This window comes from Pneumocystis murina (genome assembly GCF_000349005.2).
Source record: "Pneumocystis murina B123 chromosome Unknown supercont1.9, whole genome shotgun sequence".
In the NCBI taxonomy this organism is placed as follows: domain Eukaryota; kingdom Fungi; phylum Ascomycota; class Pneumocystomycetes; order Pneumocystales; family Pneumocystaceae; genus Pneumocystis; species Pneumocystis murina.
In genome coordinates, this window is record NW_017802367.1 from 256126 (window position 1) to 281806 (window position 25681).

The 25681-nt window shown below is 27.4% G+C and overlaps 17 protein-coding genes across 17 annotated transcripts; 9 read left to right on the forward strand and 8 right to left on the reverse strand.

The window, feature by feature from the left end:
• Positions 1-118: 118 nt before the first annotated feature.
• PNEG_01972 (hypothetical protein) lies at positions 119-2005 on the reverse strand (the record flags this gene model as incomplete). The annotated part of the gene is made up of 1 exon (XM_007875759.1): positions 119-2005. One exon carries the CDS (start codon positions 2003-2005, stop codon positions 119-121), a length of 1887 nt encoding a protein of 628 aa, XP_007873950.1.
• A 300-nt stretch (positions 2006-2305) lies between these two features.
• Positions 2306-4281, forward strand: PNEG_01973 (hypothetical protein; the record flags this gene model as incomplete). Its single annotated transcript, XM_007875760.1, has 11 exons — positions 2306-2483; positions 2540-2624; positions 2671-2722; positions 2767-2887; positions 2936-2996; positions 3045-3213; positions 3256-3389; positions 3429-3764; positions 3807-3858; positions 3903-3977; positions 4020-4281. The coding sequence occupies exons 1-11, from the start codon at positions 2337-2339 to the stop codon at positions 4279-4281; spliced, it is 1494 nt and encodes a 497-aa protein (XP_007873951.1). The 5' UTR covers positions 2306-2336.
• A 285-nt stretch (positions 4282-4566) lies between these two features.
• On the forward strand, positions 4567-5233 carry PNEG_01974 (hypothetical protein; the record flags this gene model as incomplete). Its single annotated transcript, XM_007875761.1, has 2 exons — positions 4567-5121; positions 5210-5233. 2 exons carry the CDS (start codon positions 4567-4569, stop codon positions 5231-5233), a joined length of 579 nt encoding a protein of 192 aa, XP_007873952.1.
• Positions 5234-5331: 98 nt separating this feature from the next.
• Positions 5332-6641, reverse strand: PNEG_01975 (hypothetical protein). The gene is made up of 4 exons (XM_007875762.1): positions 6464-6641; positions 6259-6408; positions 6147-6212; positions 5332-6094 (listed from the first exon to the last, which is right to left on the reverse strand). The coding sequence occupies exons 1-4, from the start codon at positions 6519-6521 to the stop codon at positions 5352-5354; spliced, it is 1017 nt and encodes a 338-aa protein (XP_007873953.1). The 5' UTR covers positions 6522-6641; the 3' UTR covers positions 5332-5351.
• Positions 6642-6718: 77 nt separating this feature from the next.
• Positions 6719-8337, forward strand: PNEG_01976 (hypothetical protein; the record flags this gene model as incomplete). Its single annotated transcript, XM_007875763.1, has 6 exons — positions 6719-6980; positions 7031-7199; positions 7243-7456; positions 7501-7741; positions 7788-7976; positions 8025-8337. Exons 1-6 carry the CDS (start codon positions 6775-6777, stop codon positions 8335-8337), a joined length of 1332 nt encoding a protein of 443 aa, XP_007873954.1. The 5' UTR covers positions 6719-6774.
• Positions 8338-8341: 4 nt separating this feature from the next.
• PNEG_01977 (hypothetical protein) lies at positions 8342-9313 on the reverse strand. The gene is made up of 5 exons (XM_007875764.1): positions 9253-9313; positions 9020-9201; positions 8905-8972; positions 8774-8862; positions 8342-8730 (listed from the first exon to the last, which is right to left on the reverse strand). The coding sequence occupies exons 3-5, from the start codon at positions 8961-8963 to the stop codon at positions 8411-8413; spliced, it is 468 nt and encodes a 155-aa protein (XP_007873955.1). The 5' UTR covers positions 8964-8972; positions 9020-9201; positions 9253-9313; the 3' UTR covers positions 8342-8410.
• Positions 9314-9494: 181 nt separating this feature from the next.
• Positions 9495-10342, reverse strand: PNEG_01978 (hypothetical protein; the record flags this gene model as incomplete). Its single annotated transcript, XM_007875766.1, has 2 exons — positions 9495-10204; positions 10252-10342. 2 exons carry the CDS (start codon positions 10340-10342, stop codon positions 9495-9497), a joined length of 801 nt encoding a protein of 266 aa, XP_007873957.1.
• Positions 10343-10979: 637 nt separating this feature from the next.
• PNEG_01979 (hypothetical protein) lies at positions 10980-13460 on the forward strand (the record flags this gene model as incomplete). Its single annotated transcript, XM_007875767.2, has 3 exons — positions 10980-11069; positions 11127-13304; positions 13347-13460. 3 exons carry the CDS (start codon positions 10980-10982, stop codon positions 13458-13460), a joined length of 2382 nt encoding a protein of 793 aa, XP_007873958.1.
• A 429-nt stretch (positions 13461-13889) lies between these two features.
• On the reverse strand, positions 13890-15225 carry PNEG_01980 (hypothetical protein; the record flags this gene model as incomplete). Its single annotated transcript, XM_007875768.1, has 5 exons — positions 13890-14315; positions 14377-14464; positions 14507-14697; positions 14752-14853; positions 14920-15225. The coding sequence occupies 5 exons, from the start codon at positions 15223-15225 to the stop codon at positions 13890-13892; spliced, it is 1113 nt and encodes a 370-aa protein (XP_007873959.1).
• Positions 15226-15338: 113 nt separating this feature from the next.
• Positions 15339-15651, forward strand: PNEG_01981 (hypothetical protein; the record flags this gene model as incomplete). The annotated part of the gene is made up of 2 exons (XM_007875769.2): positions 15339-15434; positions 15484-15651. The coding sequence occupies 2 exons, from the start codon at positions 15339-15341 to the stop codon at positions 15649-15651; spliced, it is 264 nt and encodes an 87-aa protein (XP_007873960.1).
• Positions 15342-17495, reverse strand: PNEG_01982 (hypothetical protein; the record flags this gene model as incomplete). Its single annotated transcript, XM_007875771.1, has 5 exons — positions 15342-15784; positions 15841-16419; positions 16460-17155; positions 17209-17344; positions 17392-17495. The coding sequence occupies 4 exons, from the start codon at positions 17493-17495 to the stop codon at positions 16102-16104; spliced, it is 1254 nt and encodes a 417-aa protein (XP_007873962.1). The 3' UTR covers positions 15342-15784; positions 15841-16101.
• Positions 17496-17614: 119 nt separating this feature from the next.
• PNEG_01983 (V-type ATPase, F subunit) lies at positions 17615-18263 on the forward strand (the record flags this gene model as incomplete). The annotated part of the gene is made up of 5 exons (XM_007875772.1): positions 17615-17671; positions 17733-17814; positions 17866-17951; positions 18003-18078; positions 18128-18263. 5 exons carry the CDS (start codon positions 17615-17617, stop codon positions 18196-18198), a joined length of 372 nt encoding a protein of 123 aa, XP_007873963.1. The 3' UTR covers positions 18199-18263.
• Positions 18264-18317: 54 nt separating this feature from the next.
• Positions 18318-18952, reverse strand: PNEG_01984 (hypothetical protein; the record flags this gene model as incomplete). Its single annotated transcript, XM_007875773.1, has 3 exons — positions 18318-18446; positions 18491-18577; positions 18638-18952. The coding sequence occupies 3 exons, from the start codon at positions 18950-18952 to the stop codon at positions 18318-18320; spliced, it is 531 nt and encodes a 176-aa protein (XP_007873964.1).
• Positions 18953-19749: 797 nt separating this feature from the next.
• PNEG_01985 (hypothetical protein) lies at positions 19750-20387 on the forward strand (the record flags this gene model as incomplete). Its single annotated transcript, XM_007875774.1, has 4 exons — positions 19750-19812; positions 19857-19958; positions 20002-20113; positions 20155-20387. 4 exons carry the CDS (start codon positions 19750-19752, stop codon positions 20385-20387), a joined length of 510 nt encoding a protein of 169 aa, XP_007873965.1.
• A 344-nt stretch (positions 20388-20731) lies between these two features.
• Positions 20732-21558, forward strand: PNEG_01986 (5-formyltetrahydrofolate cyclo-ligase; the record flags this gene model as incomplete). Its single annotated transcript, XM_007875775.1, has 4 exons — positions 20732-20832; positions 20878-21284; positions 21331-21401; positions 21458-21558. The coding sequence occupies exons 2-4, from the start codon at positions 21022-21024 to the stop codon at positions 21556-21558; spliced, it is 435 nt and encodes a 144-aa protein (XP_007873966.1). The 5' UTR covers positions 20732-20832; positions 20878-21021.
• Positions 21559-21585: 27 nt separating this feature from the next.
• Positions 21586-22015, reverse strand: PNEG_01987 (small nuclear ribonucleoprotein E; the record flags this gene model as incomplete). The annotated part of the gene is made up of 4 exons (XM_007875776.1): positions 21586-21641; positions 21698-21776; positions 21821-21910; positions 21962-22015. 4 exons carry the CDS (start codon positions 22013-22015, stop codon positions 21586-21588), a joined length of 279 nt encoding a protein of 92 aa, XP_007873967.1.
• Positions 22016-22112: 97 nt separating this feature from the next.
• On the forward strand, positions 22113-25378 carry PNEG_01988 (hypothetical protein; the record flags this gene model as incomplete). The annotated part of the gene is made up of 8 exons (XM_007875777.1): positions 22113-22288; positions 22341-22433; positions 22490-22765; positions 22809-23930; positions 23974-24205; positions 24252-24674; positions 24723-25182; positions 25228-25378. The coding sequence occupies exons 1-8, from the start codon at positions 22166-22168 to the stop codon at positions 25376-25378; spliced, it is 2880 nt and encodes a 959-aa protein (XP_007873968.1). The 5' UTR covers positions 22113-22165.
• Positions 25379-25681: the final 303 nt, after the last annotated feature.

Sequence of the window (25681 nt, forward strand, 5' to 3'; positions counted from 1 at the left end):
TTTTTTTAAGAATTATTTTAAGATAAATAAATTGTGAAAAAGACTTCTGAATAGATAGTTATTAACAAAACATAACATCTACAACAATATTAACAAAAAAACATATATGTTCAAATGTTTAAGAGAGTCCGTTAAAAAGAGGACTTAGTTGAGGACCAAGGCCAAGACCGCAGTGTTCCATTTCTACTTCTTTATCTTCCTCAAATAATTCAATATTAGCCTTAAGTTTGTTTTTATTTCTCTTTTTTTTTAACTTTTTTTTCTTATGACGAACAGTAGTTCCCAAAATCGGAACATTGCTACGTTGTTTCCTTGATTTGTTCGTCAATACATACCATTCCCCCTTTATAAGTTCATCACGTGTATTCATAAATCTTTGCTGGTGACGACGAAATGTTCCTATAGGAATTTTATCCCAACGATAAAAATCAGATAAATAGTTTTTAGTAATAGAGGAGGATGAATTTGAAGAGGAAAGTTGAACAAATGCCGACGTATCTAGTATATCATCTAGGCTTGGAATGGATAATGGCGAAAGATTTGAAGTAGGTGATAAAATAGTGCAGGATGATGTTACTGGATTAATTACATTGGTACTGATGCCATCAATAATACCAATAGGCCTTTTTAAATCGCGTGTCCATGTTCCTAATATCGGAGGCTTATTCAGTGCATTAGAAGTAGTAGTCCCGGAATTTGAAGATGAATTTGTAGAAACAGTCTCTATATTCAAATTTTCTTTTTTGCTCGACTTTGATGTTTTAGAATTATGCAATGCCATAGTATGATCGTTTGTTTCTGTAAAACATGAATGTTCCTTTTCAAAATTATTATCAGATACTTCAACTTTCTTTTCTTGATTTTTTTTTTTTACAATGAAATTTTGATCTTCATCTGTTGTATAACCTTTTTCATTAGATATGTCAAAATTATTTTCAAAAAATGGTTTATCTGGAATTGAATTAATATCTTTTATGTCATTTGTATCATTTGTCTCCGAAAAAAGTGATGAAGTATAGAAGCTCCAAATATCATCAGATGAATTATACTCCTCATATGTTTGTGTTCTAAAAAATGGTATATAAGAACTTTCATCCTGGAAATCCCCCGACAAAAATAGATCTTCATCATTACTATAAGAAATTTGTGTTCTTGAACCATCATGATAAACTTGAGAATTTTTATCTTCTTTAACAAGAATACTACATGGTTTTTCAACTTCAGAACCATCCGTACTTAATGTGTTTCTATAATTTCTTTCATCGGACTCCTTAAAAGAAGATGTAGAAGAAGATGAATCATCAAAATAAAATATGCCATCATCATCATAATAATCTAAATCCGATAATTCATTAAAAAAATTATTTTTAGATATTTTCGATCGAAAAATATTTTCTCTTTCCTCAGAATCTAAGTTTGATCCATTCGTTTCCACTGAATTATGCCCTTTTGCTCCCGACAATAAACCTTTTTTCCAAACTTTTTTATTAAAAGAAAAATTATTGCAAACAACAACTTCATCTGAAATATCACAACATGCATTTGATGAACCATTAGAATAATGTCCTTGAGATAATTTGTTCAAAATTAAATGTGACTCTTTTATATTATTTTTATGATTTGGTATTGATAATATTTGTTTATCATACGATTGAAGTCTTGGTTGTTTCTGCCGTTCAAGACTTTTAGGAATAGAAAATTCTTGAATACGTTTACCATTATAGGTCGAACATATTTCATTCATATCTATTCTTTCAACATTATTTCCATATTTTATTAAATACGATTCTTTAGAAACCCCTCCAACCTCTTTTCCTCTATTTATCCAGCCTTCATCTTCTTCATTTTCTAACGATAAAAACATATCTCTTAAAGCAAATGATGTTATTTCTTTATTTTCTTTTTCTTCTTCGTGATGTCTTCCCGGTGGCAATGTCGATCCTAATCGATTCCTAACATTAAAGACTTCCTTATCTGAACTAGACCTCTGTTTCTTCTTTTTCATTCTTAATTTATTAATCTCTTATTCTATTATTTTGCCCTTATTCACTCGAAAAATACCCTTAAAATTGTCCTTTTTTTCCCAAAAAAAAAGACATTTACTTACAAGACACCCTTCTATAAGACTACATTTTCTATCTTTCTATTTTTTTCCTCTTATAAGCCCTCTATTCTCATATTTAACTTATCTCTTGACTGACGGAGGTTTTGCCGAAGTTAAACGGCGACTGACAGTTTCAATAAATTTTGTTGCGCACACACCCGAAAATAAAAAGTCGAGCTTACAACGTCAATAAAATTAAGATTTTTATTAAGTCTTAGAAAAGAGCTTATAAATGAATGTTAACGCAGAGAAATCATATGGAAGCGGTAATCCATATTATTATAAGATGAATCAAGGCCCGGAAGGGGTTTGGATGCCAGATAGAAAAGAAGTAATTGAATTTTCAGAGAAATTTAAAGTAGATAAAAAATGGAAAGATGTGAGTAAAAGAGAGAAAAGGAGAGTTTTGAGTGTATTAAATGGTTATATTTCTAGGTCTGGGCTTCTATCTTGTTTTTTATTAGTCTTATTGGATTTATTTATATTTCTGGAGTATCGATTCATGACTTTTTGAATACGGGTGAGAAAGGAGATAAAAAGGATAAGAAGATTGATGAGATAACCAGATGAGTTCAAGAAGAATGGATTTTCAGGAGGGTCGTCATTTACAGTAAATTCGTATATATTGTATTTTTTTTAAAAAAAAGTGAATTTTGTATTAGAAATACGGTTTTTCTTTATATATATGTTATTGGATCAGCGTCAGTGTTATCGTTTTTTTATTTTTTACTTGCTCGTATTTATACAAAACAATTTATATTGTTGACTGGGATTCTTCAAATAGTAATTTTTATTTGAATAAAGAAGGATGGTGATATTAATTTTTAAAAGGTGTTGATGCTAGCGATTGGAATATTTTACTTAATTAGGGGATTATATGTTGTTTCAATAGGTATGCTATGTATGATTATAAAAAGAGGATAAGGGTGTAATTTTTTAGTATTTTTAGTATTTGTTATATTTTATGCGTTTTGTTTTTATACATGGAGATCTCGTATTCCTTTGGCTACGATGTATTTGCAGTTTACTATGAAAGTTTCATCGCATTATCCTAGTGTGTACTTTGTGAGTTTTTGTGGAATGATTGTTTCTATAGGATTTTTTGCATGGTAATTTTGGATACTTTTGTTTTCATAATTAACTTTAATAAGGTTTTTTATAACTCTTGTTACTTCTTATAATAAATTTTCGGAATATGAGCCTAACGGGCTCAGGAAACAATCATGTATTGATAATCCAAATAAATGTGGTTCTTCGTATTTACATTTAGTTCTTTTATATATATGTATGATTTTTTTTATTTTATTTTTTTAATAATTTTTAGTTTTTAATGCCTATTGGATTACGGAGGTTATTAAAAATGTTGTTCATACTACTATTTGCGGAGTATTTGGCTCATATTATTATGGCTATAATACGCCGGAAGGGATTCCAAAGCACGCAACTCTATCTTCTCTTAAGCGTACTACAACATATTCTTTTGGAAGCATTTGTTTTGGATCATTGGTAGCGTCTATCGTCCAACTTTTAAGGGATATATTTAAATCAGTCATGCGTGATAGAGCAGGTTCAGGTGATATTATAGGAACAATATTTTCATGCTTTGCTTCATGTATACTTATGTTATTGGACTGGTTAGTTCAGTATTTTAATCATTATTGTATGTTTTTTATTTCATTAACCACTATATTAAATATCTTAGGTTATGCACAAATTGCTCTTTATGGTAAAAAATATTTAAAAGCAGCAAAAGAGTAATTTTTCTATAATTTTTATTATTATTATTAATTTTTATTAGTACATGGGATATGTTCAGGCGTACCGGAATAGATGCTTTGATCAATGATTGTTTGATTGATAACGTTTTATTTTTGTAAGTTTTTTTTTTTTTCTATGATTTTTATTAATTTTTAAGTGGTTCTCTTTTTGTTGCTTGCTTAACTGCTTTCTCCTCTTTTCTTTATCTGAGATTTACTAATCCTGTATACAATAGTAATGGTACTTATTATATAGGTGTTATATTTGTCGCTTTCTTTATTGGTCTTCAAATATGTAATATTGCAGTTATTGCTATTAAATCAGGAATTGCTGCACTTTTTGTAGGTGTTTCCGAGGATAGAGAAGTTCTTCGTCGGAATTTCCCTGTACTATATAACCAAATGTTTGGTACTGTATGATTTATTTTTTTTTTTATATATAAAATTAAACAAATTTATTTAATAAGTGTTATTTTATTTGATATCTATTTTTTGTTTAAAATGTTCTAGATTGTTATTATATTTAGATAATATAAAGTTATTAAATGATCTTTTTAAATAAAATATCAAAAATGGCTGGTTTTTCCTTTATCGATTTTTTTAGCTTATCAAGATAAGCTTTAAGTCTAAGCTACTATAAAATGTTTAATAAATAGCTATTTTATATTGAAAATAGATAATTTTTTACTCTTTAAGATAGTATTGATGAAAATTGTTCTATGGAAAGAGTCAGAAAAATCTTGTGATCTACAAGATAAATCTAATAAAAAAAAGTGGATAAAAAACATGATTTGGCATAAACAAAACAGAGATATTCGTAACGAAAATACAATATCTAGTGATCGTATTGGTCTTTATAGACATTCTTTTTTTGGCTTTTCTAGAAAATTTTTGAAAAAGACTTTTTTTTTAAGAAATAAGATAATTGATCCATTTTTCGATGATATATCAGAAGATATAATAGTTTCTGATAGTTTTAAAAGAAAGGATATGTCCTTATGGTCTAGAAAAATATCACCAGATTTTTTATTTTATTTATTGACATTGAAACAAAAAGATTTTGGTCGAATACTTTTAAATTTATATTATCTCAATGAAAATATCAAGAAAAATCCTTTATTTTTATCAAAGGAAGCATATTGTAATTCTATGGAATCTATTAAGATTAGTCAAAGAAGTAAATTATATATATTGAAACAATTGTTTTATACTTTTAATTACTATTCTAAATTATGGTTAACAGTCTATATACCTAAGACGGTAAGATGGCTTGTTTATATATGGATATTATTTGTAGTTACATTTGCTCTATATGAATTTGATAGAATACTTAATATAATTGAAATAGGAATTAATACTTGGTCTAACATAATACATTTTTATGTACGTTTAGGACTATTGATTTTTAAGAAAAAATAATCTTGATTATGATTGTTTTATTCAATATACTTGTAAAAATGTTGATATTAATATGTTAGACAAATTTCTTATTATTCTTCAATAATATCGTCTTTTTGAGTTTTTTCCATAGAAATTACAGTTAAACATTGATAATCGCCTGCATAATTTGCTTTCCACAATCTTATTCTTCCATCATCACCTGCACTTGATAATATAGTACCCGTAACATTAAAACTCACTCTCCATACTTGTGCCATATGATCATCAAAATCGCCAACTAGTTCTATTATATAGCCTTTTTTTGCTTGTATGGGTTCTGAATTATATATAACATCTTCATTAGAAAATCGATTTAATTTGTTTGTCAATTTAAAAATTCGTACATGTCCATCTTTACATGCTGTAGCAATAATATGATACGATCTCCCCATATTCGCTCCCCATGTAACATCGCGTACTAAATCGGTATGTCCATCTAATGATTCTTCTGCTTTCCATTTATTATTTGCATTTTGTCTGTAAATACAAACAGTATTCATTGCCCCGACTAATAATTGCTGATCATCCCATCGAGATGGACACCAAGTTAAACAAAATGAACTTTCTGTATCTCGTGGAGGTGGATTTGATAAAAGTATAATATCATCCATTAACGTCCATTGTGATAAATCATTAGGAGATAATGCTTCATAGATACGAATAACTGCATCTGCTGATACAGATGCTAATTTAAGTCCATAATGAATAGGTGCAAACCATATATCTAAAACTGCTCCTCGAGAATCCACAAGACGTGCTTTTTCATGCCATCGTTTTCCTGAATTCTTCGCTTCTAAAATAATATATTAAATCTTTTTATATAAAAAATTCTCTTTATATAAAACCATGTTCCTGTTCTTCAAATATTCTCACTGTTCTATCTATAGAACAAATAGCTATTACTTGTCCCACTAGTAACCTTATTAATCCTCTTTTTTTCCTACTAAACATACACACCTTTAGGATTTGCCCATATTACTTTAAGAATTGCCGCATTCGCTGATTTCCATGAATCATTTTCTATCCATTCTGCCGTTATATCATCATAATCAAATACTTTTACTCTTAAATCCGATGAACAAGTAGCCAGTCTTCTTCCATAATAATCTTTATAATATTAATCACCTATTATATCTTGTTTTTATAGAATCTTATTAAATACCATAAGAAACATCATGGATTAAATCTTCATGGGTTGTTTTAATAGTTTTCCATTCCATTTTTGTCTTTTTTTAAAAAAAAAAAACTATTTTCTTTTAAAATTAATAAGATATAACTTTCTTAAGTCAATTGCTTTAAAAATTATTAAAAATTATTAATAAAATTTTTATTTTTTTTTAAAATTTTAAATTTTGAAGTTGATTTTTTTAAACGAAATTTTAAAAAATTCTTAATTTTTAAATAATTTTTAATAATTTTTAATAATTTCTTAACTTTTCATAAAAGTTATTTTTAAGAACTATTTCAATTTATATGGGATGGTTCCTGAATTCAATTTTTTTCTTAGTCAGTGCAATTGCCATAATAATTAATAGATATGAACATCCATTGGTTATTTCGCTTGCATTTTCACTTGTTTCTGGTATTTTCGTGTTTAAGGCAATCCCTACATTGGCACCATATTTTATTAAGGTTGGGTTTTATGGAAAAGATTTGAATAAGAAGGGAAAACCTTTGAAGTAGAAATATTTAAAGAAAAATAATGAAAATCAGGGATAATGATTAATAGGCCAGAGGCAATGGGGATTGTTTGTTCTATGACTTATATATTTTTTATGTTTTTATTTATCCCATTTGCATTTTATAAATACTTTGTTATGACATCGGGTGGTGGAAATCGAGATATCTATGAGGTTGTTAAAGAGGAGAAGACATTTCAATTATTTCTTCATAACAAAGTTGTTGAAAGTTTTATTTATTTTAGTATTGAATATTGTTTAGTTGGGTGAATATTTATCGGCGATTTTATCTCTTCAAAGTATGGTTCTTTTAGGTGCGGCGGATGATCTTTTTGATATACGTTGGAGAGACAAGCTTTTTATGCCTGTATTTTCGGCTATTCCTATTCTTGTTGTGTATTATATTGATTTTGATGTTACATATGTTGTTGTTCCAACATTTCTAGAGCCTTATTTGGGAAATCTTATTGAAATAGGTATAATATAGGATTACTATCTATGTTTTTTAATGCTTAATAAGGATGGCTATATTATCTTTATATGGCGGCATTGTCAATTTTTTGCCCTAACAGTATTAATATAATTGCAGGAATTAATGGAGTAGAAGTGGGGCAATCCATTATAATTTCACTCTGCATTATAATTAATGATTTATTATATGTCTTTAGGTTAACAGGACCTTCTATTGATTCTCATTTATTTTCACTTTATTTTTTATTACCTTTTCTAGGTACTTCAATACCTTTGTTATATTATAATTGGTTCAATCGTTTGTATTTACTTATTTAATATAATTAATTACTACAGGTACCCTGCATCTGTTTTTGTTGGCGATACTTATTGTTGTTTTTCTGGAATGATATTTGCAATTGTTGGTATTATAGGTCATTTTTCAAAAACTATTCTTCTTTTTTTTATTCCGCAAATATTTAATTTTATATTGTCTTTTCCTCAATTATTTGGAATTGTTGAATGTCCAAGACATAGAATGCCCAAGTAATGGTTTTTATATTGTTTATTATCTCGTTTATGATCTTAATATAGTCTTAATTTATCGACTGGTCTTTTAGAACCTTCAATGGTTATGTTTTCAAAGAAGCCATCCTTTTTATGCAGAATAATTCTTAAAATATTTGCAAAATTGGGTTTTGTACGACTAAAAATACATCCAATTACTAAAGAAATTCAAGGGACGACAAATCTTACAATTATTAACTTTCTTTTAGTTAGATTGGGGCCTAAAAGAGAAGACAAACTAACAATAATAATAATGGAAATTCAGGCTGTAATGGGTTTGATAGGATTATTTATAAGACATAAAATGGCAAAACTTATTTATCTTAATGATAATTATTAGGTTATATACAATAAAATGTTTGTATTATTTAATTACTAAAAGAAAATAAATTTATTTATTTTATTTTTCCAATTCATTGATTTATAGATGCCCAGAATTCTTCTCTTTCCTTTAAAACATCATTTACCCATTCTAGAATTAAAGAATTTCCTATTTTTGGAACAACACATAAGAATTGTTGCAAATTCTTTTTTGTCCTTTTTTCATATTCAACCATCTGTACTAATAATTCAAATTTATCAATGTCTTTTACAAATAATGCTTCTGGAGTTTTTCCTTCTTCATATTCTAAAAACAAATCAATCATTTCTTTGGCTGCTTGTGATCTTGTTTTAGGTAGAATTTTAGATGTAAGGGTTATCATAGCGTCTAATTCACGTTGATGTTTTTCTTCTAAAAGAATGTCAAAAATGAAACATTTTAAATCGATATGAACCTGGTGATATCTTATCGAACGGTGTTATATCACCCACAATACATTCTGCCAAATCATGAATAAGTGCCATTTTTATACATCTATAAAAGCTACTTTTAGATAAAAGAAAAAATAAAAAAGAAAATATTTACTTATCACGATTAATAGATAGTTCTGTACATAACATAGAAATAATAGACATCCTATACATATGGCTTGCCTATTTTATATTATTTATGAGTTGTTATTGAATAATTATTAAAATACAATGGATTCTGTTCTTATTTAAATATATGAATTCATAAATATATTAGAACCTGGATTATCTATATTGAAATTTAGCCAACCTGTTCTAGGCGTTGTTTTAAGATTCTCTATAATATGAAGAAACGGAAGAATCGATGTTTCTTTCATGTCTAAGAATTGTTGTATAGAATTTATTATTAGATCTAATTTTTTATTAGAATTTCATTAGATATAGACGTTCTTATAGTTCTGACTATGTATTAGATAACTTCTATTTTTATAATATATTAATCAAGTTTTATGACGTTGAATCTCGTTAACCTATAATAAATATGAAAAATGCACTTAATTAATAAATGAATAAGATACAAATGATTCCGTAATGTTTTTGTAATATTGTTTATGTATTTTTCCTGTAAAAAAATTTAAGATTTAAAAAAGTGTATTTGGTTAAGAAAAAACTTAATGAAAGAACATGTTTATGGTATATCCTTTTTTATTTTGATTGTATAAAGTAAATTTGATATCCTTTTTGTAATTGTTCATCACAAATGGCTTGGATAAAAAAGTGTGATTGTATTTTTTCAAGAAAATCATAAAGTGTATCATAATTGCGAAGTTCTAAACCTATAATTGCAAATATTTTTCTTTCTTGAAAATAATCGAAAATTGAGAGCAATGTATTAACGAAGTGAATTGTAATGTAAGGATTATAAATAGTATCAAATGCTAAAATACAAAGATGTTTAGATGTTTTCCCCAAGAAACTTTGTAAATTTTTTAAATATGTATTTGGGCTCTCAAACCAATTGAGCTCCATAACAAATATATTTATTTCTTCATGAGTAGATTGTTTTTTTTTAATATTTGACTTAATTGGAAGATTTTCACGTATATTTCTGTATAAATATTTCAAAATATGTTCCTTATCTGTAGCAATGTATTTGTTAACCTTTTCTCCTAATAAAATAGCTCCTATTCCTGAAATACCCGCTCCTAATTCAATAACTTGGAAATCCTGCAAATTACAAACAAACCATGATTGCGAAAGAAGATATTCTAAGCAAACCACTGACGCTCTCCATAAAACACATCCTGTATCCTCTTTATTACAATGAAAAATGTTTGGATTTTGACGAATGGTAAATTGTTTGTTAGCAATACATAATGTTAATGTAGATTCTATAATTGAATAATACCCCAATCCTTTTCATTTTTTATAAATAAATAATATATTTTTAAACAAAATTTACCTTTTTTTTCTACATTATTGATATTCGAAAATTTAACAATACAATGTTCATCAATATCAATAGATTCAAGTATATTTGAATCTGGTTCCATTTTTAATCTCTTTCATTGAAAAGAAAAATAATATATATATTATATATATTATATATATTATATATAATTAAAAATATAAAATATAAAATAACAAAACTTTTTCTAAGAAAAAACACAAATCTAACAAAATCTATAATTATTTATAAATACTTTTCTTTTTTCTTCAAAAAAAAGCTTTTTTACTCCAAAAAAATCCGAATAAAGTCACTAATAATAAATACTGTTCACAATAAAATTGATTTTGTCTTATAGATATACGGAAAACTTAATATATTTAGTTAATTTTGCTTTAAAATACTTTTTTTTTATTACTAAAAATCTGATGACGTTGAGTTGCCTAGGCAACCCTCCTAGGCAACCTCAAAAATGCCGAGTATACAGATATGTCGGAAAAAAAACCTCACTTCAGACACATAAAATAGTGCTTAAGATTTAGATCTCTCTTAGGAAGTGCTTAACCTTCATTTGAATGAATATATGGCTTTTACGGAGGTTATATTTCTCTTCAATATTGAGTGTTATAAAATCATTTCATGAGGGTTCTATTTTTTTGAGAAAAAGTAACTTCAGAATAAATAAGTACATGATTCCATAGTTTTAGTATTAAATGACATTTAAAGGCACTTATCTATCTAATATGGGCTTGGAATCAGTTGGATATGATCTGGATGCGGGAATTATACGTTGTATTTGTGGTTTAGAAGATGATGACGGATTTACGATTCAGGTAGAATATTTGAGAATATGATCTATTTTTGTATAGAATAGTAGTTAATATGTATAGTGTGAACGGTGCTATGTTTGGCAGCATGCTGTATGCGTTGGTATTGATCAACATCATGTCCCTGATGAATATCTTTGTGATCTTTGTTTTCCTCGAACGTTAGATGTTAAGAAGGCAATAGAAAAGCAGCGTCGTCGTAGAGAGCAAGAATTAGTACATGTAAAGACAAATAGTTCTCATAGTCGAAAACGACGGCAATTTCAATATGGTTTAGTGAAGTCAAAAGTTCATTCTTTAGGATCGGTGAAAGAAAAGTCATTAAATGCTACGGTTAAACATGATGGAAGCAGAAAATCTCGATCTGGAGGTCGCACTTTTTTTTCAAAGGATATGGAAAGTCGATTTCAAATAATGGAAGGATCAAATGGGTTGAATATGAATTCTGATTTGCTTTTCGATTGCAATACAGAATATTCTGTAATTGAACATAATTTAATTTCATCGGTAGATGCTGAAATGTATATTTCATTATTACTGCAAGATAAGTCAGGGATGCATGTAGTTTTAGATGATTATTTTACTTCAAAGCAATTACCAAAGACATCTATTCAGCCTATTTCGGACACTGATATTTCTTCATTCTTACGTTTTTCATTGTATTCTAATCAATTTATTGCTTCTGGACAAATTATTAAAGAATTTAAGGGTGAAATTTATTTGCAAGATGAATATAAGGTTAACTCTATTAATCATTATTCATTCCTTCTCGCGCCAAAGCCTTTTGTTTATTTTGTTTCAGATTCAAAGCTTTGCATTGATACTAGAAAATATGGTACGGATTCAAGATTTATTCGTCGAAGTTGCAAACCTAACGCTAAATTAATTACTGTTGCATCAAGTAGCAATTTTCTTATTCATATTGCACTTTGTTCATTAACAGAAATTCAATCTGGATCAGAAATTACAATTGGTTGGGATTGGGATATGGATCATCCAGCTTATTATATAGAAAATCGTGAACGCGTTCCTGAAAATGATGTTAAATATAGTCAAGAACTAATTTATTATATTAATGGACTGGAATGTGCCTGTGAAATCGGCAAGGATTGCATTTTATTTAGACTTAAACAAGCGTTTTCGAGTATTTCTAAGAGTAGTATTAAGTCTAATAAGAAAAAAGCTATTTTTCCCTTAAATAATATCAATCATGATATTGATAATTATGATCCCGATAAATCTATATCTCAATTAAAGAATGATACTAATGTAGTCAATAAACTTCGGAACGTTAACGAAATATCAGAATCATTTGTAAAGAATCCATCTTCTTGTACAGATTCTAATTCTAATGATCTATTGTCTGCAAGAGAAGAGCGTAAAATTAAGGATATATTGGCACGTATAGAAAAATTAGAACAGGAAGAGACTCAAGTTATTAAAAAAAGGAAACGAGGTAATGGGAAATCAAATGAAAATCATAAAACATACGGTCATCAACATAGAACATCATTGGCTGTTGCGATTAAACAAGTCTGTCAACAGTCAGGTTCCTCTACAACTCCTTCAAGTTCTCCTAAAAATGATGTTTCAAATACTAAATCGTTTCCTCGACGTCATGGTCGTATTCCTTCTAGAATTGTTCGAATGCAAAAACATGGAAAAATCACAAATGGTATTTTGAAAGATTATTCAGATGATAATGATATTCTTCCATGTAAAAAGATGTGGATGAGGCGATGGATACAGGAGAATTTTAAGTTTGACGTTGAAAAAGTTATAAAAAAAGATAAACAGAGATTGGAAAATGGTGTTGTTGGATTCCAGGATAGTGTTTGTTCTAAAACATTTAAAGATATGGGAATTAATTCAGTTAAATGTGAAAGTCGCTCATCTTTGTCTGATATGGTTCTATTGGAACAATTGTTGCCTGATATGGAATCATCAGACAAATTGTCTTTGAGTTTTACGTCTCCAGAACCCGCTATTTCTGTACCTATTTCTGAGCCATCTCAATTATCAGATAAGCTTTCTACGCCTTCGCTTTTTAAGCCTGATCTTGGATTTTCTTCTGCATCTGAATCACATATGTCTTCGTTTACTACTATTGCATCACCTTTAACTTCAGAATTAGAACCTATTCAATCTACTGTATTACTTACAAGTCCTACTTCTATTTTAGGGTCTTTTCCAAAAAAAATATCTCTTAGTGAATATAAAAAAAGAAGAACTGCAAATGAGGTTTTAATTTTTAAGATATTATTTAATATTGATTTTTATTAGGAACTTGTTGTCAATGATAAGTCAGATGATACATTTAATATACCAGAAATATCTGTTTTACCTAACAATAATTCTGATTTTAAGATAGAAAATTCTGAAAATACTCTTTTCTAAAAGGTCTTAGTTTTTTTCTGTTTTACCGATAAATTGTGTAAATATACTCAGATGTCATCAAAGACGGGGCTTTTTATAATTATTATTGGTTGATAAGGTTGATTATAATGATTGATTGATAGGGCTGATTATAATGATTGATATGTTCATGGCCGATTTATATTAATTATTTAAGGATATTATTAGAATTACACAAAATCTTTAGGAAATTTTGGGATATATGTATTCTTCGATTGGTATAATATGGCATTTCTATTGTATATATCTATAATGAACAGTAATGATGACACTTTTGTATATGTTTATGAATATATAATGATACTATGTTTTTTATAGCTTTTGAGCTTAGTTTTACTTTATTAAAAGTTATGACCTATAATATTAGTTTTCTGTAAAGCTAGTATATTATAATAATATAAGTTGGTATTTTTATTGATGCTTTGTTGTTTTAATGTTTGTGTAAGATAAATGATTTCCAGATGTACCAATTGACCATGAATTTGCTGGACGAAATCCCTTCGCTGGAGAAGGTTGAACTTTTTTCGAAGGAGAAATAGGAAACCCTCTGAACCCACCATGCGGTTTTTGACATGGTGTGTGCCATTCCTCTTCAATTAAAGATCGAATTCTATTTGATGTAGGTACTGATGGTTGATGCATTATTTTGTTTGGTTTTTCTTGAGGAGTGTGAGCTTCAATTTGTACAAGTTCTGGATGAGTTGATGTGGCAACATCTCGTTTATAAGGAAATAGGCGTGGTTCAACGAATTTCTTAGAATATTCGTGAAATACTTCGCTATGAATGATTGACTTATCAATAACATAATTTGCATAAATTCGGTGAAATAAGTAAAGCTTATTAATTGTAAGTAAATAATTAAACAATTGTTCAAGAAAAAAAATATTTTTTTAAAACCTGAATAGAAATCCCTGTTGCTAATAGTATATTTTTAGGACTAAATGGATTAGTCCAAAGTAAAATTAAATTAACTGGATTAAAAAAACTAATTTTAATTAATAAAACTTATTTTATTTAGTTTTAATACCAAAAAAATCGAATGAGTAAAGTTGAAGGATTCCAAACTCTTAATTCCCAAACCTCTTCTGATATATTTGAGTTTTTTTTTTCTTCTTTTGAATTTACTAAACGAAATCGATCTATCAAGTTTCTAAGGGTTCCAGAAATCCCTTCTTTATTCAATACTCTTCGTCGTGCACTTGTACTAGGTGGTGGATGCTAATTGATTTATTTCATCATTTCATATTTATATAAAAAAGGATTGGAAAAAACCTCTTCTTCTCGAGCAAATAGACAATATTGACGAGAAGTTCCAAAACATAAAATTGTACAAAAAACACTCCAAATGAATAGCCCGATAGAAATCCATGAGCACTGAAATAGTTCTCAGTTAAATTTTTATTCTTTTTTTTTGAATTAAAGAAAAGAAGAAAAACGCACCATCCCATGGAATTTTTTCTTCCAAATATCTGTTTGAAGATCCGTTGTTATCTTTAAAACGTTTTTTTTTTTAAATTTAACTTCTTTTTTTAAAAAAAAATGCTCCTGTTGTTTCCCTAGACTTCTTGATAAAATAAAAAGTATTTGACATAAGATTAAGAATAAATATGTCCCTAATCCATCATATTCAAACCATGAATGATGATAATATATTTTTTCCATCCATTCTAAAAATATTTGAAAACATAGTAATTTTCTGGATGAACGTCGAATTAGCCTTGAGGTTTTCTTTTTATCCCCCTCCATTTTATCCTTTTAACTTGTCTTGACCTTTTTAAATTGTTTTAAAAAATAACAAAAACCCTAGAAAAAAAAATAAGGTCTTTATAATATTTTTTCTATCAAAAAGTTAATAAAGAATGGATAATTCTGATGAAATTGTAATTATTGATTTGAAGGATCCCTGTTTTAAGAAAAATTCAAGAGGATTTCCAGAAGGTCCAGTCCAATTAAAAGTATATTTTCTTTTTTTTTTTAAAAAAATTATTTTACCTTTTTTCTAAGGCTTTGGAATCCAATACACCTTTTCTTCAATGGGGTGGACATATTTATCAGGGCCGTTGGGAAAATATGATTGGTACTGAACTGGTTTTTGATGAATCTGGACAATGGTTAGGTCAAGGACGTCGACGATTAATTATGGAACGAGTTCAACTAGTTTCTAAACATTGATTAACAAGTTTGTTTTGAGTTAATTTTGTTATGTTTGATTTGGTATAATATCATTTTGAATAATACGGTTTTCCCAAAAATAAAGACCTTCAAAACATTTATCACGACATAACATTGTTTTTTCTTCAGCAATCTAAAATATTATAAGTATTTGAATATTTATATAAATAGTTGAAAAAGGGAAAAAACCTTTAATGTTTCATATGCAATACCTATACTCCAATGAAATTGATCAGCTACTTGGAAAATACTAACTCCTCGTGAAGAAGTTTGAATCCAAAGAACAAGTTGATGGATTCTTTTTTCTTCGCTTTTATCTTTCTCTTGCAATACTAAAAGACCGCTTTTAAAACGCTTGAGTTGAATTGATACATTTAAAGTTTCATAGTACTGACAAGCTCTAAATAAATCTTCTGGGCTAATTAAATCTTTTTTTTTAAAAAAGAATGGTTATATAGAAATAAATAGCTTACCAGCACCTCTTGCACGGTTATACAAAGCAAATACATCGACTAATGTCATAATACCACCTTCTTTCTTTAAAACACCGCTTTCTAGAAATTCTGCGACTTGTTTTGCTAATTCCATATAATATAGTTTATCATCTTTTGTAATCTCTTTTGTAACGAGGTTATTTGAGAGATCTTGTGTTGTCATTGATGATTCTAAACCCATTGTTTGTAATGATATTTGTAATGTATCAAGTATGTTACGAGAAACATTAGGAGATGTTTGAAGTTGTAATCGAAGTGAATTTGCAAATGCAACCTATAATGTTAGATGTGTTAAGGACATGTAAAGATATTACTAATTCTTTAGCTTTTGACATTAATGCGTTCAAACTTGAGAGGCCTTGATTTAAAATACGAGCATTATTTAATTTAATGTTTTCATCTGTATACTGTAAAACACTGATTCCTCCCACTTTCCTCTCTTCTATGTTCTGTTCTTCTATTGGATTAGATTTAATTGTCCATTCTTTTTGATTAATGGCCTCTTTTAGTCGTTCATAAAAAAGTCGTTCTCCGCCTGATTTAAATTTTATTTTGCAATAATCATTTGTAGAATCTTCTAATGATAATTTGTTTGTTTCCTTGACTATGGATTCTGGATATATTATATTTTTTTCTTGACAAACAAGTGATAAACCACAACTTTCACACTGTTTAAGAGCAGGATGATTAAAAAAAGTACATCTTTTACATGATAAAGATGATTCTCCTTCTGTTGATTCAGAAACACTAACCTCTATATTTTTAGGATATGATAGGTGTTTGTTAATAATAGAAACACCACAAGCTAAACATGGTGGTAAATTTCGATCAATTGAATAACTTTCTGGAACTGGATTTGAAAAACTACAAACTTTACATATCCATGTGTCTCCAATTAATAGAGATGAATCAATTTTTTCAATATGTTTATTATACGTTTTTAGATTGTTTGTTTCCTCTGATTTTTTATAATAAATAGTTATTTTTGGACTTGATTTAAAAAAGTACGTCTAATATTATAAATATAAGCAAGTACTTGACAAATTCTTGTAAGAAATTCTACTGATGTTTTCAGTTCTTCAATTTGTGACAGATTTAGTCCTAATGATTGAATATGACACGTAGATGGATATAAGTAACAAATACGATGTGTTGTAAGATAAATCAACCCATCTTTAAGAATATAATCTTTTGAAAATCTAATTTTCTTTGAGTTAATTCATAAAATACTTTGAAATATTCATACGAATCATAAATCTCTGTTGACGGCTGTATAAAAAGGATTTTTTCTCCGGAAAAAAGAACTGGACTATTAGATTGAGTAACACTAATTGATTTCCAGTATTTCATCTCTTAAAACTTGCAATTGTATCTAAAAAATTTTGAAATTTTATCTTATTAATTTTTGGAGTCAACTGTAACGTCAAGAAATTTCAAAATTAAAGAAAATCCTTGATTTTTAAGAAATAATGAGCAATTTGGATACTATTCAGGAAAGATCTCTCATAGGAATCATTGGAGATGAGGTAAAGATAAATAAATGTTTTTTTTTCCGTCAATTTCAAGTAGAATTGACAAATTGTATAGGATTCAGTAACAGGGTTTCTTTTGGCAGGAATAGGACATATTGATAATGAACAGAAGAAGAATTTTCTAGTTGTTGGAACGGGTTAGTAATTATTTATTATCGATTTTGGAAATATTGGTTGATTTTTAATAGAAACAGAGACATCAGTAATTGAAACATTTTTTGAAGAATTGACAGATTTACGTACAGATATTGGGATCATTTTAATTAATCAACATGTATGTAGATATGCAATGGATGTTAAATTTAATAAGGGTTATGTTTTTTAGATAGCAGATCGTATTCGTCCTAAAATTGAAGCATACTCTCAAGTCTTACCATCTTTGTTAGAAATTCCAAGTAAAGGTGATTTTTTATTATAAAATTCTTTTATTTTTTATATTGAATATTAAAGATCATCCTTATGACCTAGAGAAGGATTTTATTTTAAAAAAAGTTAGACGTTTAATGAGTGATGAAACATAGCAAATAAAAAATTAAAAAAATGAGTTAAGAATGATTAAAAATTTGAAATAGAAAAGATATGTTTGATTAATGGATACTGAATAAATTTGATGCAAAATATAAAAATGAAAGTAAATTAGTTAATTCTGATTATTATTAAAATATAATTGCTTAAGAAAAAATTTTGGAATAAATGTGATATCAACAATAAAACATGCAATTCTTTTATTATTTTCTAGAAATGCGTCTGCTTTGATAATATACCTGCCCTATTTAATTTTATTAATATTATAAAAAGAAAAAGGTTATTTACTGGGAAAATGCTACTTGGAATATAAAATTCTCTAGTAGCTTGATATTCTCCTTTAGAAATTGGACATGGAAACTGTACTTTTCTAGTCTATTATAAATTATTAATTTATTTAAAAATAGAACAGTAAATTTTGTTTGGTTTTCAAACTTGTTCACAAAGATCTATTCGCATATTTAAAATAGGTATAATTCCATAAGTCACACTTAGAAGAACATAGCTTCCAACTAAAACGTCTTCATTAAGGGTACCCTGCCCTTCGACTATGAATTGACTACCTCTTTGTGGAGGATTTGGTATTATTTTTAGTGATTTTATTTGCAAAATATAAGTCTCTGGATTTGTATAAGGGCAAAAAGAAATAATTGATCTTTCTTGGGAAACGTTTTTAATTTCATTATTTGCCCTAATTCTTGAAAAATGTTTACATAAAAGCAATATTAAAGTAATAACATATACTTTCATTTGATAGACGTATGATATTGATTGATACGTATTTCTAGAAAAGGGTGAAGGTAGAAATTTTAAAAAAAAATGGTTAAATAGATAAATATTTTAAAAGAAATCTTTAATATATTTTTCATTTGAGTAATTGAGACATAATGTTTGTTTTTTTTTTGAAATGATGGGTTTTATCTATATTTTTTAAGAATTAAATGATTGTTATAGAATTAACAAATAAATAATATGATATTTATTTTGATTATGCCATTAATTAGTAGAAATATATGATAAATATTGTTATTTTTATTTCTTTGCTTTTAAATAGGAGAATTTTTATATATATGGATAAAATTTATATTGGTTTGTGTTTTTAATAAAATGATAATTGTATTGATTTTTAGTATCTAAAATTTTTTGATTTATATTTATTAATAAAAATCTTGTAAATTTTTTTATAAACATATCTAAATTATAATTTTATCTGATTTATTGTTTTTAAAAGAAAAGGATTCTTCTTGTTATTTAAAAGAAATAAATATAATTTATCAATATCTTAATTGGTGAATAATTTTGTTAAAATATTTTAAAATAACAAGAATTGATCTTTTAAAATGAATTTTTATTTTATTAAACATATATTTAGACTCGATAAAAGTATAAATTATAATTATTCTTGGTATAATTTTAAGAGTAAAAATTTATGATATTTTGTAGATCAATTTATAATTATGTTTTGTTATCTATTTTTATAAATTATATTTCCAATATGTTCCTAATTTTCTATTTTCTATCTATTTTCTGTATTTTTTATATTCATTATGATCTCTGAAATCTACTTTGGACCTTTTTTGGTTTCTAAGCAAGTATTTTTTCATGCAAAAGTAGATTGATTTAGTAGTTAGAAAGTCTATTAATACTTTATTAGAATTCTTTGGCACTTGTAAATTTGAAGCCAGTGCTTCCAGGACATGTTCTTGTCATTCCTAGACGTCCTGTACCACGTCTTCGTGATTTAACGGAATCAGAAGTATTAAAATAAGGAGTTTGTTATATTATTGATTAAGATTAAGATACTATGTCTTTTCTCCACTGTTCAAAAGGTATCATCTGTTGTTGAGAAGGCGTTTTGTGCATCATCATGTACTGTCACAATTCAGGATGGGAAATATGCCGGCCAGACGGGTTTTTTTGTTTTATTTTTTTGTTTATATTTAATTTTGTAGTTCCTCATCTTCATGTTCATATAATACCCAGAAAACCTTATGATTTAAAGGAAAATGATGAGATTTATGAGAGATTAGCTTCTGAGGATGCTGATTTGGGAAAATTATATCGTGAAAAAACAAAAGGTTTTCAAAAAATTGATGATGCTGACAGAAAGCCACGAAGTGACAAAGAAATGGAAGAAGAAGCACGTTGGTTAGAAGAATTTTTTGATTTTAATAATATTTCATAATATAAAATCTTTTTTTATTATTATTTTAATGATGAGAATGTTATTCTTATAGTTTGAAAATAATACATGTTCAATATATTTATTTTTTTATATTATGTTTTACAATTTATTCTATTACTAATTAATAATGTTTTATGATTAGAAGCTATTTTAAAAAAAAAGAATAATTATAATTTCTTAAGAAAAAATACATTCAATTTCAATATATTAGATACTTTCTTAAAAAAATGTGAATCTACTAGATGATTCATTTGATTTATTGTATTTTATTTACTTATTTTTTTTAAATCAATTGATTCTTTATTTCTATTATACTTGTTTTTTTAACAGATACAATCTGACTATCTAAACTTGGTTATTATGTATATTCAAGATGCAAAGGCTGAAATGAGAAAGCTTTGGAAAGTTCTCATAGATCTTCCATTGTATCATATTAAAAGTCAATGTATATTTTTTAGATAGATATTTGATTAATATTTATAATTTCTAGCAATGGTTGTTACAGATTCTTTAATAAGACTTCCAGAGTTTAAGAAGAGTAAATCAATTAGTGTTTATTTATCAATGGTTCATGGAGAAATATCTACAGATGAAATAATAAAACAGTCTCGTCAGATGGGTATTCTACTTTTTAATGAACTTTATATGTAATAATCAGAAAGGGAAAAAAATATATGTTCCTTTTGTAGATGGACAAGAAATGTTTATGTTTTGTTTGTATTCAGCAGAGGATCCATCTACGTTTGTCAAAAATAAATGGGGTATTCCTCAGCCAAGTAAAAGTTATGTAAAGGGTATAATAAGAGAAGAAGCTATGGACAAAGATGGGCTGGATTTAATCATTATTCCTGGCATTGCATTCGATAGAAATTTGAATAGATTGGGCCATGGAAAAGGGTTTATAAAGGCTAGTTTTATGATAAAATGATTGATTATATATTAGATATTATGATAAATACCTTACTAAAATAAAACATTGGTCTGAAAAAAGTAATCTTAGTGCGCCGTTAAAAGGTATGTATTTATACACAGTTAAAAATATCTATGTAAAAAGGCTAAAATTTTTAAAGTGGGTATTGCTTTGAAGGAACAATTAGTAGATATTGTACCAATAAATTCTTTAGATGTAAAACTTGATATTTTATTAGTTGAAAATGAAATTATAAGATAAATATCTTTTTTTTATATACATAAAATTTTAAAGTTGAGCTGCTTGAATTAATGTAATGTTATCCCCTTTTAACAAAATACGACCTAAACATGTAATTAGAATATATAAATACCTAGTCTATTTTGACGATATTTCTAACCAAGTTGTCGTCTAGAATTTTTTTTTTGGGCTACTTCTATTGCTTCATCAATTACCAAATTCATGAACTCATCAAATCCCTATTTAGTTTATCAATATTTTTTTCGGAAAAATATAAAAAAACCCTTATTTTCCCTTCAATTCTTATGTCTATCTGTTCATATAGCCATATACACACATCAATGTGTTGTTGCAAAAGTTTGAAAATAAAATTCTATATTTTCATCAGTTTTTCACCAAAAAAAACACTTCAAATGCTTCGAACAATAGGTGGAATCATAACTTTCTGTGTTCTCCCTGATTGAGTACGTACTGACATGTTTTCCTATGGTTTTTAAGCGTTTTTTCTTAATTTTTAGTTCTTTTAAAAAAATCTTGACGCCTGTCGTCTGGTGTTCTTCGACGACCTTTTAACTCGACATAGAAATCTGTTTACCGATTACTCGAGTTTTTAAGGTATATTTTAAGTATGTCATCAGTTTCTGCAGAGCCTTTTGGAGCTCTTTATGAGGCATTGAAAACACTGTATTCAAATTCGTCACGAAATGAGAAAGAAAGAGCAAATAATTATCTTGAGGAATTTCAAAAAAGTGTAGGAAAAAGGTCATGATTTCTAGGAAAAAGGGTTTTAACATATGGAATAGAGAGATGCATGGGCAACTACACATTTGGTTTTACGAGATAATGAAGCATCAATTGAAGCAAAGCTTTTTGCTGCTCAAACATTGAGAAATAAGGTTTTTTTATTTAAAAATAGTTTAAAAGGAGAAATTTGAAGTTCTGATTGTTTAAGATTAATTATGATATCCATCAGCTTCCGAATGAGAGTTTATCATCATTAAAAGATTCACTTTTTCAGCTTATACTTTTATATTATTCGGGGCCTAAATCTATTTTGACTCAATTATGTGTTGCTTTGGCGGGACTAGCATTGCAAATGTTAGATTGGAAAGATGTTATTGGAGATGTTGTTTCTGTTTTTGGGAAAGATAATAGCACATGGGGGTGTTTGTTGCAATTTATTTCTGTTTTACCAGAAGAAGTTGATAATAAAAAATGCTTACTTTCTGTAATCTTTAAATAATATTTTTTTATGAAATTAATATTTTAAGGAAGAAGAGTTAAACTGTCGTTCTAAAGAGCTTTTGACGGATAATTTAGATAAGGTTCTTGAGCTTTTGTTGCTATATGTACAAAATGTTCACGTTAATACTTCTATTAATCCTTTGGTTTTTGATTGTATGAATTCATGGCTAAAAGAAATGCCTCTTGGTAGTTTTGTTATGACACCATTGCTTGATTTTATATTTGCTTCTCTTTCTTTGGATAATATGTTTGAATCAGTTATTGACCTGTTGTGTTCTATTTTTCGAGAAACGTCAGATGTTGATGAGTCTTTGAATATGATTGAGGAGTTGTATTCTCGTCTTCGGAAGCTAAGACCTAGAATAATTGAAAGTAAAAACGATTTGGATACTTTTAGGGGTTATGCTCGATTGTTTTGTGAAGCAGGAGAGACGTGGGTAGTTTTGATTGCCCGTTCCCCACAACATTTTAGATCTTTGGTTGAATGTATAGTTATGTTTGCTGAAATGGATGAGGAATTGGAAATAGTTAAATATGGATTTAATTTTTGGTATGATTTAAAACAACTTCTTGTTTTAAAGGCGTATACTGAAGCAAGGGCTATTTTTTCTGATATATATTCTAATTTGGTAGATATAATGATTCGGGATTTACATTATCCTGATGGTAATGTTAACGATTTATTTGATGGTGATCGAGAAAGCGAAGAAAAATTTCGTAGTTTTAGACATCAAATGGGTGATGTTTTAAAGGATTGTTGTTCTGTTATAGGCGATGATGCTTGTTTAAAAAAAGCGATTGAAAAGATTAAAAAACTTTTAAATGATAATGAAAATGGTATGTTTGTTAAATGGCAAGAAATAGAAGCGCCGTTGTTTAGTATGAGAGCAATGGCTCGAGAAGTTAATATAGAGAATAATCATGTTGTTCCTGAAATTATGTCTATTCTTACAAAATTACCTAATCATGAAAAAATAACATATGCTGCTACATTACTATTAGGGAGATATACAGAATGGACTGCGAAACATCCCGAATATTTAGAGCTTCAGCTAAATTATATATGTAGCGGTTTTCAAGCATCGAATAGAGATATTGTAAGTGCTGCTTCACAAGCACTTAAACACTTTTGCCAGGATTGTGGAAAGGTTGTAATAATTTCTTATTCCCTTGATTATTGATATTTATTAGCTTCTTGTTGATTATATTACTCAATTGCGATTATTTTATCAGAAAGTGGCCCCTACTTTAGATATAGAATCTCTTTTTGAAATTACTGAGGGTGTTGCTTATGTTATTTCTGCACAACCTATACATCAAGTTTATGATATTTTAAAATTGTTTTATGATCCTATTACTGAAAACATTCTTTTAAAAATGCAGAAAAATGATACTAGTACAAAATTCTATCAATCTATAGCAGGTATTCTTATTAAAAAGGTTTTTAAGTTCTTTAATTTTATTTTTAGATGAAGTTGAACTTCTTACTATATTTGCTCAAGTTGTATCTCCTTACGTTTCATTAGATCAGCAACATCCTTGTGTACGATTATTTCAGGAATTTTGGCCCTTTATATCTCATTTGCTTGATATTTATGGATCATTCCTAGTTATTTCTGAAAGTATATGTAAATTTTTTAAGACATTACTTAATTCTTATCGTGAACATATGCTTGAGTTTCTTCCATCTTTAGCTGAAAAATTAGTTTCGTGTTTTGAAAAAATGGAATATGGATGTTTTTTGTGGGTTAGCGGTGCATGTATACGGATATTTTCAAATGTAGAAACATGTTCTGAGGATACTCGATCTGCAATTTGGCAGTTTACTGAAAGACAATGTTTGGCTATGTTTAATATTTTAAATAGAACTAATCCTAAAGAAATTCCTGATGGTAATGAATTTCTATTTTTTTTGCTATAGAACTAACATTTTATTATAGTAATTGATGATTTTTTTCGGCTTCTTATTGATGTATTGTTGGGGCATTCCGTTCGTTTAATAACTTCTTCATTATTGGAACTTATTTTTCAAATATCTCTGGCTTCACTTTCATTAGAATTGCCTGATCCTTTGATATCTATTTTTCATTTTTTAAAAGATCTTTTTTCTTATTGTTTTTCTTCTCCTGCGTCAACTTTTCTTGAGACACCTTTAGAACTTCAAACAATAGTCAGAAACATGATACAAAAATACAGACAACAACTAGTAACCACTATTTTTTATGGATTAGCATACTCTTTCCCTCGTGACTGTGTTTCTGATGCCTCAGGTATATTACTTTGCTTAATAGAAATTCATCCAGAAGATACAATAAAAAATATTGCATTTACTTTGGACCTTTTTCCTTCCGAAACTATAGGCTCTCAAGAAAAACTGCGTTTAATAAATGATTTAACCAAGTAAGTGTTTTTTTATATAATATTAATATTAATTATATTTTTAAGTACTGCAATACAGCTTGATTGGAAAAAAATAAGAAGATTATTGCAGGATTGGATAGCTTTCTATAGAAGAAGAGTAATTACCCCTCGTAATAAGACATTTAGATTGAAAAGTTTTGATGATGTTGGATTGAATTTTAGTGTTAGGCATTAAATTAATTTTTAAAAAATATTTTTAACATTCTACCTTTTAAATTTTTCAATTTTATATTTATATTTGTCTTTTATTTTAATCTAAAACAAATATATATGTATTTTAGATTAAAATAATTTGATCTTTAAAAGATTTTTATATTTCTAATATTCGTTGAAAACCTTAACTTAAAAAAGATTCTTATTCTTGGAGGCAAATAGGCATTAAATAATACTAGAAATTGCTTATTATCTTTATTATTATTATAAGTTTTGAAATATTTTAAAATATGAAATGGATATTTGAAGAAAAAAATTATTTTGA

Coding starts and splice junctions, on each gene's coding strand:
- PNEG_01975 (XM_007875762.1), bottom strand. CDS start 6,521: ATGGAATGGAAAACTATTAAAACAACCCATGAAGATTTAATCCATGAT. Junction 6,409..6,463: donor AATCCATGATGTTTCTTATG/GTATTTAATAAG, acceptor AATATTATAAAG/ATTATTATGGAAGAAGACTG. Junction 6,095..6,146: donor ATTTGAAGAACAGGAACATG/GTTTTATATAAA, acceptor ATATTATTTTAG/AAGCGAAGAATTCAGGAAAA.
- PNEG_01977 (XM_007875764.1), bottom strand. CDS start 8,963: ATGTATAGGATGTCTATTATTTCTATGTTATGTACAGAACTATCTATT. Junction 8,863..8,904: donor CTATCTATTAATCGTGATAA/GTAAATATTTTC, acceptor ATCTAAAAGTAG/CTTTTATAGATGTATAAAAA. Junction 8,731..8,773: donor GTTCGATAAGATATCACCAG/GTTCATATCGAT, acceptor ACATTCTTTTAG/AAGAAAAACATCAACGTGAA.